Source organism: Temnothorax nylanderi, unplaced genomic scaffold, assembly GCF_030848795.1.
Source record: "Temnothorax nylanderi isolate EJ_2023f unplaced genomic scaffold, tnyl_v1.0 TNYL_tig0004_pilon, whole genome shotgun sequence".
In the NCBI taxonomy this organism is placed as follows: domain Eukaryota; kingdom Metazoa; phylum Arthropoda; class Insecta; order Hymenoptera; family Formicidae; genus Temnothorax; species Temnothorax nylanderi.
The window spans coordinates 1,027,605-1,039,877 of NW_027249066.1; the positions used below are offsets into that span (position 1 = coordinate 1,027,605).

The 12,273-nt window shown below is 45.5% G+C and overlaps 1 protein-coding gene across 8 annotated transcripts in view; it reads left to right on the plus strand.

The window, feature by feature from the left end:
• The window catches only part of Hipk (Homeodomain interacting protein kinase), a 74,799-nt gene that overhangs the window by 47,348 nt on the left and 15,178 nt on the right, over nt 1-12,273 (plus strand). For 4 of the 8 annotated variants that reach the window (XM_071707945.1, XM_071707892.1, XM_071707929.1 and 1 more), the window contains exons 2-17: nt 1,549-1,899; nt 4,906-5,223; nt 5,335-5,427; nt 5,538-5,756; nt 5,847-6,219; nt 6,293-6,519; nt 6,996-7,319; nt 7,620-7,799; nt 7,879-8,025; nt 8,108-8,266; nt 8,481-8,899; nt 9,381-9,470; nt 10,031-10,300; nt 10,477-10,639; nt 10,853-11,076; nt 11,527-11,811. In XM_071707945.1, the coding sequence (XP_071564046.1) occupies nt 1,549-1,899; nt 4,906-5,223; nt 5,335-5,427; nt 5,538-5,756; nt 5,847-6,219; nt 6,293-6,519; nt 6,996-7,319; nt 7,620-7,799; nt 7,879-8,025; nt 8,108-8,266; nt 8,481-8,899; nt 9,381-9,470; nt 10,031-10,300; nt 10,477-10,639; nt 10,853-11,076; nt 11,527-11,811 (3,842 nt within the window). The remainder of the gene's footprint in view (nt 1-1,548; nt 1,900-4,905; nt 5,224-5,334; nt 5,428-5,537; nt 5,757-5,846; nt 6,220-6,292; nt 6,520-6,995; nt 7,320-7,619; nt 7,800-7,878; nt 8,026-8,107; nt 8,267-8,480; nt 8,900-9,380; nt 9,471-10,030; nt 10,301-10,476; nt 10,640-10,852; nt 11,077-11,526; nt 11,812-12,273) is intronic. The other 4 variants (XM_071707918.1, XM_071707900.1, XM_071707910.1 and 1 more) reach the window with 4 other exon arrangements.

Sequence of the window (12,273 nt, forward strand, 5' to 3'; positions counted from 1 at the left end):
CTTCAATTAGTGTTTTAATACCAACGTTCGGCATTTTGATTAAGATTGGAGAACGCAGGGAGTATGTCTTTCTGCAACCCTTCGCTAAGATGCGATTGCTGGTTTTTTATGGTTCGCCAGGCGAACCCGGCACGGTCGTACTACCTGTTCGCACCACTTTGTTAGGATCCGACGGGTGTCGAGCCGGTTAACTTAAACGTAACTGTACCTCGTGGTACCGTAGATCGTTCATAATGCCGACCAGCATTTCTGACAGTCAGCACTATAATTAGAGCACGTCGCGCACGCGGGTAAATGACGGCGAGAACGCTAGAGAGAGGGAGAGAGAGAGAGAATTAGATGTGTACCGATATGAGATAGATTGAGGAAGAGAGGGCGAGCCCAAGAGGGTAGAATTGAAATCGCGTTGCGTTTCCGAGACATTGCGGGATTGCGATCGATCGGATGTTTTTGTACGCCCGGTATTATTCGGGCGGCAACTCTGACTATGAGTCATACATTGTGCAATACTACGTACTACGTACCTATCTGAGTGCGATCAGATGGAATTACCGTGTGTCGATGGCAAACGAGAAAAATGGTACCGCATGTCGCTGCAATTAAGGAACCTTGCGACACTAAATTATTAAGCCACATTTAATCTGAATTTCGCTTTTTATTTGACGTCAAATCGATTTAACGTCAGTCAGGCGCTGAAAACGATAATAAAACGTTTTGGGTGATGCGTTCATTCTTTGTAGGTTATCTATTGCATGATACAGACCTCATTTTCGCGTACGAGGCAATCATTTTCAATGTAAATCGCGGCAGCGCGTGTCTCACATCGAAATTTACGATTTTCCGCGATAGGCTGAAGAGGCTACGAAGTTCTTAAAATAGAGCCTCGAAACTGACAGGTTGTTTCGAAATGTAAATCGTTCGTAATGTATCCGTATGATAAGAGCGGCTAATAGCCTAGAAACGAGTGATGAGAATTCTCAGCTACGATGACGACGTAGGTAGGAGAGGGTAAAAGACCGATCTCGGAGATGGGTTAACCGATAAGTCCCGTGGAAATTGTTTGCTCCTCGCAAACGAGCGGTCGTATTTGTTGAAAAAAAAATGGGAAACCGCTCCGACGGCTGTTCGCGCGTAGAAATATGATATCTGGCGACAGCTCTTTGAGAATCACTGTCCCAAACCGACGACGTGGACACACGTCGGCGAAGGAGGTTTTAAAATATTCATGGTCGTTGGCCTTACTTTTTGTGTTCTCCGCGGTATTTCTTTCCGCCACGGCGACTCACACTTTTGTGTCGAGGTGTCTTTCAAACGTCCGAGAAATTAGTGTCCCTACTCGAATATTTAACCCACCGATGTCGTTTTAATTTTCTGTGATACGAGAGGATGTTTAAGCGCTATGTCACGCTCTTGACAATTGATAATTTCTATCTGATTGTGAGAAACTGATATTGGAGTAATAAGTGAATATAATAATAATCCACGCCGTAAAGAAATTAATGGACCGTCGCGTTCGACATTAATGAGGTTGTTGCTTTCTGATTACAGGGAATGTGTGACATGTTCATCCAAACACAGCAGACGAGTAGCGTCAACGGCAGCAGCAGCAGCAGCAGCAGCAGCAGCAGTAACAACACCGTTCACCACCACAGCAAGAAGCGCAAGTTGGATTACAACGTGAGCCAGCCGGTGATCCAGCACGCATTGGTCCAATCGACCAGCGACTACCAATTGGACAATACCGGTCTACAACAACGGTACTCCGTGAACGGTGCTAATACCGCGTTTAGCTCGCTGCACAACAATAATGCGCTGCAGAAGAGTAGCCCGAACCAGCAGACCCTGGTACGAGCCTCGACGATCAAGCTCTTAGATACGTACCAGCGCTGTGGCCAGAAGGTTGGTTGATGCCGCTTCCTACATCTCTTTTGTCGTCACGCTTGTAATTGTCCGACGAACGATCCGTGTGCCCCCTCGTGTGCCCCCGCGGGTCTACGCGTTCAACGCGCTAAATCTGGCCCGCCGAATTCTACCTTGCATTCATCCATTATAAAGCTCGTGTGTAGCGTTGAATCGCGGGCTAAAGTTCAAAATTAGGAAATTGAAATTAGAGACTCGCATCTCGAGGTTGATCGCTACGCTTTTTCTAGAGTTTAACTTTTTAATGACGTTAATGATTGACTCCCCTCCACTTCTTCTCTTTTTTCTCTTTCTCAGCTGATTCGTCATTAATATTTGCCCATATTTCTCGCTAAACGCGCGGCTTTTGTATATTTTTCTTTCAATACGGCGCGTAATCCGCACAGTGAGCAAACAATTCGCAATGTCTCAATGTCAATTGTTTGCCGGTTTCGAGTTTCGCGGCAGCTTATTATCGCTTCGCCATTGCTCGTATACCCTCTCGAGCGGACTACTTATGCACGCTTACGTGTGTTATTACGAGAACGGGAATAACTACAGTAACGTTCCGTTCGTTAGTTTTCTGTATTCCCCTTATTGGAGTGCAGACGGGAGAAACTTTTCCCCCGCGGTCTTGTCGCCGTCTTCAGCGCTCCGACAAATAAAACTTAATGACCGCTAACCGCTTATTGGCATACGGCGGCGCAGATCGAGAGTTAGGTCGTTTTAGCCGAGACCGCGTTTGGCAACGGAGTCGTGATACTTCTCGCTTCGCAACTGATGCCTCTTGCTGCAAGCCGGGCGAAAGGGAAAGGCTCGATCTACGGATTGTAGCGAGAAGATACTGTACTGTCCGTCGTGTCGTTTCGACCGCTCTCGTCCGTTGCATCTTACCGATCTCTCGGCCGTCTCTCGATAGTCGCGTCACAACCGTTCAATAGGATCGCCCCGCGATTAATCAGCGATGAGGCTGAATCCCGATTCCGAGACCTCGCGAGGCTTGACGTGAATCTGTTTCTGGTGTGCGCGGCACGAGTTCGTTTAAACTTAACGTTTAAGAATCGCCCCTAATGTCTCATCCGATACGATATCGTCCTATTTGTTCTACGTTCTCTCGCACTCGTTGTCCTATTTGTTCAGCAAAGTTTCGCGTCGCGGTTTCGATGTCGATTCGGTAATATCGTACGGTTCGTACACGCCGTGATGTTTTCGTTGATTCATTGTGCTCGCGATACGAGTGTCTCTTAAACATTCTTGCTCCATCGTTCGCGATACACAACACGTCTCGTAATGTTGTCGTTGCGCCGCCGCCGTGTCGTTACGTCGCGCAACTCTCGCCGTCCCTGTTGCAACGCTGAGAGACTCGCGTGCATCGAGCTTTGGATTACCGAGGTTCTAAATCGACGCGCATCCGTCTAATCCGACATTCCTGGCCGTTTAAATGGCACACAGTAGCCAGGGACCGAATCTATTTGGCATGCATGCCGATATCCCCGTGGATACTCCGCAACGATCGACGAGCGGTCGGTCCTCGGGTTGGTCCTCGAACGCGTGCGTATTCTCATCGTGCGCTTGATTTAGCGTTTGCAGCAAAATCGCCCCGCGTACGTCCGAGAGTTAACGAGCTTCTAATGACAAGGGAGGTATCACAATTTCCTTGACGCTCGTTAATTCCCCGATTCGCGACCGTACGGCGCAACGTCGTGGCAAAGTGACGTCTATTACCGGGAAACTAACTTTATGAATACCACTACAAACGAGCCCCGATATTTGCAGCGCTTTGTGCATCTATACGTCATCCTTGCGCGTATACGACCTGCCGATCGATTCGAGAATCCTCGACCGAATCATAGGTGCTCGTTACGCTGTTTTATTTATTAAGAGAAAGAAATATATTTGTCCTCGGACACAAGACTGCCCAGAGCGTCGGGACGGGCACAGCACGACGCATCCCGCACCCTAAAACGGAGTCGGGAGAGCCGGTTGTCACCCGGAAGCGGGTGTATCGGTATCGTTGACGGAGGAGGCTCGTGAAGGAAGAGGCCTCCGCGCGAATAATCCGATTCCTCGAAGCCGTAAAAAGATTCCTTCCACCTTCTCTCTCTCGGTCGCCCTCCGCCTTTTCCACCGCCCGAAACTCCGGCCTCCAGCCGGTCTTATTAACGGTTATACACCGCGTGTACTCGAAGTGCGCACCGGCGAGGATAATTACAGAGCTGTGGCGATCGTATTTCGGTCGTCTATCGTGCTGGTGGGGTGTGTTGCGAGCGCGTAGTCGTCGCGGCGTAGATAACGTTTCCGTATGGCGTAGTTAACTATCGATTGTGCTTCCAAGGCTTCCATTACATATTTCATATACCGACCATCGTGCGGATATCGCGAGACGCTGGCTGGGACGCGCACGTCCCGTCCGCGTGACGTCCGCGAAATTCTGTCGGATTCGCGACCATGCGCGACGTCGCCGAGGATTGGCGATTCGCAAAGGACGGGGCGGACGATGGTTTCGCCGACGATCGAGAGAGAGAGAGAGAGAGAGAGATCATTTCCTCAATCCGCCCGCGATCAACGAGAGCGGGCGTTTGATTCATGGCGCCCGTTGTTCGCAGAACGCACGAATACGCGGGATGTACGCGATATATAACGTTCGCTCTACAGGCACGTATCCGTTAATTGATCTTCAACGACATGCGAATGCGAATCACGCAATCGGTGGCGATCGAAGCTCTCCGTCGCGTCGATACCGATGCGAGAAATCTCTGGCTTCTGGGATCGTCCGTCACAGGTAGTACGTTCGGCGCATCTTTGCGTTTTCCGGAGGTGTCCGGAGTTGTGTGGTCGTCGAGAGCTTTATATAAAAGACGTATATTGTTCCTCGTGGCGATTGCTCTCGCTTTTACCGTCCTCCCAATCACCCAACTTTGATGCCGCTCCTCCGCAATCTACTATCGATCTACGGCGATCTCTTAACGCCTAAATATTTTTGTATAAGGTATATTCCCCTTACAGAGAAAAACTTGGTCGAGGGAAGGTAATGGTGACGATCTGGCAGTCCACTCCGCCCACGCGAATGTGGTGGGTTGTACTGTAGTGTCGCAGCACCATACCCAACAGCAACAGCAGCTGCAACAACAACAGCAGCAACAGCATAGCAAGCAGGCAAGCATGACGGCGCATAGCAAGCAAGTGGCCAACGCGGCCAACGGCGGCGGCAGTAGCAATCCCCAGGGCGACGGGGATTATCACTTGGTGCAGCACGAAGTTCTCTACTCCATGACCAACCAGTATGAGGTCCTCGAGTTTCTCGGCAGAGGTACTTTCGGGCAGGTAAGAACAGCCGCGTGATATGAATCCTTTTGTATTTTGAACCGCCCGATCGTCCATCCTTTCCCACGAGAGCGGAGCAGCTGCACAAATTGACAATTTGTTCTTTCGCAGGTCGTGAAATGTTGGAAAAAAGGAACAAGCGACATAGTAGCCATCAAAATTCTAAAGAACCATCCATCGTATGCGCGCCAAGGTCAGATTGAGGTACGCATTGCGATATTAATAAAAAGAGACGCGGAGACGCGTGAACGTCAATTGGATTATATCCTGTATTACTCCAGACAATTTATCACATTTAAATAACGTATTTGCAGGTCTCCATCCTGTCTCGACTTAGTCAGGAAAATGCGGATGAGTTCAATTTCGTGCGCGCTTACGAGTGCTTCCAGCACAAGTCACATACCTGCTTGGTATTCGAAATGCTAGAGCAAAACCTCTACGATTTCTTGAAACAGAATAAATTTTCACCCCTACCTCTCAAATACATCAGGCCCATTCTCCAGCAGGTATTGACTGCGCTATTGAAACTGAAGGTACAGTATCATTATAGTATGTCATGCGTGTGTCATTTAGTATTTGGATCAACATAGAGAACTAACGTGCAAATGCCTTTATCTTTGCAGCAATTAGGATTGATACACGCTGACTTGAAACCAGAGAATATTATGCTGGTTGATCCAATGCGTCAGCCGTATCGAGTGAAAGTCATCGATTTTGGATCTGCCTCGCACGTGTCAAAAGCCGTCTGTAACACCTACCTGCAATCACGATACTACCGCGCACCCGAGATCATACTGGGACTTCCGTATTGTGAAGCGATAGATATGTGGTCACTCGGCTGTGTGGTTGCAGAATTGTTTCTAGGATGGCCTTTATACCCTGGCAGCTCCGAGTACGACCAAATTCGATATATAAGTCAAACGCAGGGCCTACCGACGGAGCATATGCTGAACAACGCCAGCAAAACAACAAAATTCTTTTACCGGGATATGGACAGTGCGTAATTTGATACAAAACAACGATATCGAGTAGCGAGAACTTTTCTTACAATTTTCGCGCATACTTTTAGGTACATATCCATTTTGGCGATTGAAAACACCGGAAGAACACGAGGCAGAGACTGGTATCAAATCCAAGGAAGCAAGAAAATATATTTTTAATTGCCTTGACGATATCGGTCAGGTTAATGTACCGACTGACTTAGACGGTGGTCAACTCTTGCCAGAGAAAGCGGACAGGAGAGAGTTTATTGACCTTTTGAAGAGAATGCTTACAATGGACCAGGTAGTGACATCGGTAATATCTCTTTTTTTTTTATTTACGGAGGAAACCTTTATAGGTCCCCGGGGAGAGACCAAGGAGTATGCCAGGGATTCTTATCGGCTAAAACTCCCCCGGGTGACCTACTTCAGGTGTTTGGGGGACACACCGGAAACTGGCATTTGCATTATTTCTGGTGTGCCCCCCGCCCGTTCTTACTTTCTTCGCCGGGGGCCCGCGCATGTCGAATGTTGTGGACATTTGCGGGACTCCGGTGTCTCAATTTGGGACGCCTTCTCTTTGCGGCGAGGAGGAATCATCACCCCCTCTCGGCGCACCCTCGAGTGTTGATGGGGGCGCGGTCGGGGTCGGGGTCGGGGCCCAAGATTCCCCGCTTGAGCTCCGGCCCCCAAATATCGGTAATATTTAATCGATGCTCTTAATTATTAGAGCGAGATTTTTTTCGTGTATAACATGGAGTTTTTCTCATACAACTGTTGTTTTGTTTAAAGGAGCGCCGTATAACACCCGGCGAGGCACTGAACCACGCGTTTGTTACTCTATCACATCTAGTCGATTACGCGCATTGTAACAACGTCAAAGCTTCCGTCCAGATGATGGAGGTTTGCAGGCGCGCGGGAGATTTCACTGCGAGTCCTGCGCATCATCAGGCTCCGCCGGCGCCTCAGCCACCTCCACCAACGTCTTTAGTAGCCAATTTTGTACCGACTACTAACGGCAGTGCGGTGACTCTCACCTTCAACAATCAATTGTCTAATCAAGTGCAGCGATTAGTCAGAGAACACCGTACCGCGCAAACAGGATATGACAGTCTGGTATGTTTAGATAATCCTTTATCTTGTTATGTTTGCATGTATTAGTTTACTGTTCCCAAAATCGATTACACTCTCATTCTACAACAATATCATATTTTACTCAAAACTTTTAACTTTTTAATAGTCAATGTCTTATGAATTGAGGTATATATGAGATGAATTCGGAATCGAATTTAAGATCTGCCTACGAGTCGACAGACTTTACATACTCCTCTCACTATGCTCACTTCTCTTTTATCTTAAGTTATTCAATATTTTATAAAAACTGTTGGCTCTACTTTATTTATTTTTCAATTTTAGTACCAAATATATAGCAACAGCAGTCGACGGGCGACACAATATAGCGGTTCGTCTAATGGATCCAACAGCGGACGGAGTGGCGTGCACGATTTTCCGCATCAACTAGTACCCGGCATATTGTGTCCACCGCATGGCTATCAGACTATGCCAAGTCCTGCGAAGCACGTAGTTGTTGCTCAAGTAAGAAGAATAGTAATCGTATATGAGCAATTAGTTTATTATAGGAACAGTTAATCATTAATAACAATTTATTTTACAGCCACCGCAACCGCAACAAGCACCTTTGCAGATACAATCGTCCATTATATCGCAACAAGCTGTGGCCGCGGCGGCTGCAGCTGCCCAGCAACAATATGCTGCAGTTCCCGTGTCTATGGTCGAGACTGGTCGGCAAATGTTGCTTACCGTAAGTAAAACTATGTTCACTTTGGAATGACCATATAATGGTCTGGTGTGTTGACGATCTGATACGTTTATGATCATCATAGAATGCTGTACAGACATCTTGGCCTGCTGGAAGCCGTCAGATGGCTGCGATCGTACCATCGTGGCAGCAGTTACCACCGCAGCATATTCAGCAACCACTGCTCAGCGATACTGGAGATTGGGGAAGGCCTCTTATCGTCGATAGTTCTGCTATTCTACAGGTAGTACTTACCAATAAACTATCTGTAATATTTAACGAAAAATTGAGGCTCTTATCAATATTTGCGAGTAATTTTTCTTTCTCATTTTGTGATATTTTATATTATTTATCGCTGCATTATCTATAAAGTATTCTTCTCATTTTATGCGTCGTAAAGTTAGAAACTTCTCAATGACAGTTTTTAATTAATCTCCCTTGTTTTGGGGAAGGATCAGCGGCCGGTATTTCCTGTCACGGAAGTTTACAATGCTAGTGCACTCGTCGAACATCCATCGCAGAGCTGGGGCAAGCGCACTGTCACCAAACATCACCAGCATCATGTGACGGTACCTCAGCAGACTCAGCATAGACATGAACACAAGAAAGAGACGCAACAACTGAGTCCAGTGAAGAAACGAGTCAAGGAGAGCACACCGCCAAGTAGCATGCGACGACACTCGCCGTCGAGCAGCCATTGGCAAGAGCAGCCGGTGCAGTCTCATCATCACAGTAGCAAACACAGTAGTAGTCATAACGTGGAACATCAGCCAGTCGCAACCGTGCGACAGCAGACCATTACGATTGATGATACGCCTTCGCCAGCCGTTTCCGTTATCACAATCAGTGATAGTGAAGATGAGGCACCTGGAAAATGGTGAGTGTTATGCCAAGTCTACATCACCAGTATTGTATATATTATAAATTCTTATACCAAAAATGCGAAAATTTTAATGTAGTTTAGGATATATTTTTAATTTTTAGACTTTAGACTTTAATTTCAAGTAGAGATTGGAACCGATATAATTTCGTAGAGTTCAGATTTAGATATTATAGATACATGTAATGATTCTCATGTTTATTCATATAAAAAGTAATAACTGGTGTAAGATTTCTTTTTTTTCATATCTATAGCATCAAAACTCGCATTTTTACCGAGATTGTATACAAATTTGCTTATCAATCTTCCCAATAGGCAAATCAAGAAAACATTAAGAATATAAATATTAAAAATATTGACAGATTATATTTTTATTGACAGATTATCTTTTTTGTTGAAAAAAATATTTGGTTAAGCACGCATATTTCTTAGTGCATTATTAGTTGGTAGTAGAATCACGCATGGATATCGTTGACAGCTGTGGAGACCGTCAGTGCAGCGCCTGTCAAAGTTTGGCAACTCGCCTGTCGGGCGACGGACGACCTGTCCGTGAAGAAGTCATACGAAGGTATATTAATGTAATATGGCGGTGTTATGTGATTAACGATAATCAATTAGATTTTATTGAGAACATGCAGTTAACAGATTGAATGTCACAAAGCATTAAGATTGATTTCCTACTTTCCATTTCGATACTTTACTACTAGTCATCCAAAATCAATTTCTACCTAATGTACCTTTTGCTTTGTAAACCTTGGAAAGAAAACTTAGTCTTTAGATTATATATGTATTTAGTATGTTCATGAAAGTTATATTTATATTACATCCTTAGCATAAATTATACATTTTATAAAATCTATTACTAGTTTTCAAAAATACGATTTACTTGGTTCACTTGGTTTTATCACGGGATAGATACAGGTTATTTAGGGATCTGGTTGCGGAGCTTGGTGTGAAACAATTGTCGACTAACACAAAGCCACATCACTTAATAAATAAATAACCGTCGCAAATAATCTTTAGCATGCGATATTTCATGGATGCGGCGTTAACTTGCCAATGAAGCACGCGATGACGACTGCCTCGATGACTCTAAATAAAGAAATTCTTCTCTCCTTGAATTTGCAGTACTCAATCGACGCCGCGCGTTGTACAGCCGATGCAACAGTCAGCACACACGAGCAGTCAGCATGCGAACGGGCACGTTACGACGCACAGCTCGTCGTCACATCGAACGCAACGCAAGAATGTCATTAGCTGTGTAACTGTTGGTGACAGTGACGGCGAAGCCAGCCCAAGTCGCTCTCATGCTCATTTATATCTACCGCAACACCCGCAGCATCAGCAAACCACGCAGTTAATTAAGCATGAGCCGCAGCAACAACATCACGTTAGCAGGTGAGCGCTCAATAAATGACGATTTACGTGAGAGGAATCCGTCAATAACTTCTCAAAATCAACATATCCGGTTATTTTTGAGTCTTTTTTTATTCTGCTTAACTCTTGTATTAATTTCAAAAATGTGTATAATTGTTAAACTTCTTGATTAACTTTTCCTATCATTGTTACTACAGTAGCTCTGGATATTCCTCTCAGTCACAAAAGAAGCGGCTGTTGGCGAAGGTGCAGTCCGAATGTAATATGGTGAACGTCGCGACGAAACTGGAACCCGGTGTCGAGTACCTTGCTCCACATCCGTGTCACGCGCCAGCTTGCAAAGAGCCACCGACCTATCAGGTTAACTGAGATTTCTATCCGCCAGATTTCTATCACGCCTTTCTTTATACATTTTTATTTCTAATTCTCTTGGAATACATGAACTATTTTATTTATTTAATACACTATAGAACACTCGACTAAGCGAGGGAAGAAGGGGAACAAGGCCTCGACAGTTTTATCTTTTTTTAAAAATATTTTCTTAGTAATTTCCTTTGGTTAATGTTTTTCTAGGATGACGTCTATGACATATATGACCACTGCTTGCAGTATGTGACCACGAGTAGTGCGCATCCTCACCTCCAAGAGCAGCATATTGTGTACACGACCGGCACGGACAAACGAGTGTCCTGGCCTGGGAAGCGAACCGAGTACAAGCATGAGTACGTTCAACCACCGGCTGCTCATTCAAGAGAACATCAAAAGTGGGTGGTGGCCAATCCTGTGCATCAATATAGGTGAGAATCGTCCTCCTCGGCATGATTGCCCGCGTCTTTTTTTAATCGGGGCATGTACCGTAATCATGAGACGAACTCTAGAGCGATTTTCGCGACACGATACATAGCGGCGGAGCATGTTCTCATCAAATAATCGGCGTGTTATATGCATGTAAGTAATGCTTTTTTCAAAAAGAAACGAGCGAGCCGAGCGTGGCAAGCAGCTAACACGATTCTAGGCAAGTAAACGGCATGTGAGTCTCTCTATCCGATAGAACAAAATTTTTTTATAAATTAGTTTATTTCCTCTTTCGATTGTACGAGAGAGAACTGGAAGAGGAGTTTGCGAATCTGTTGAGTGTGCGCATCCGTTAAATCTTCTATCTCGTCCTTAAAGAGACATATTGCAGTAAGTAAACGAAGCATGTGGACCGCATAACGAAAGGGTGGATTTTGTTTTGCGTTTTGTAGGCAGAGCCAGGTAGTAGGTACGGCAGCCCATCCGGGCCATACCCACAGTCATCACGGACATCCGGCTCATCTAAGTCCCGGCGGCAGTGGCGGTGGTAGGAGTCCCGCCGGTGGGACTGTGATAGGAAGCGCCCAGCATTTGGGACAGCCCCTCTACCAGGAATATGCTCACGTGCGCTCGAGAGCCCACGCGGTGCCGCCTCCTGTGTACGTTACCGCGGCACCATCGCAGGCTGCTACCGCTATCCAGCAACAAATGCCCACGTATCAAGGATTCACACCCGGGTGGGTAACTAGAGAACTAGTCGATGCATGCGTCTACCCATCTCTACATATTTGTTCTAGCGTTAAATTTATATCATATGTGACCCCAAAGTAGACTTGTGATTGCGAGTTTATTCTTTCGTAAACGTTACGTTTCGTGGCATGTATTAAATCGAAGCGCAAACTCGCAGGAAACCGATGTTTATTTTTCACTTTCCGAAAGGCATTATATGGCTCGATTTTTGAAAGTAACCCTTGATAAGTGCTCGCGGGAAAAAGTTATGTCAGGTACATCAAATTTTTTTTAGCTTATTTGTTAGTTATTCAAACTTACGCTGAAGGATATTTTCCTTCATTGTGTAATGTAAAATAAAATATATATTAAATAAGAAATGTACATAAATGAAATAAACGCGAATAATATTATTAAGCACAAAAGATCTAGCCTGAACGTATATTGGTACATTTCTTATTTACTTAATT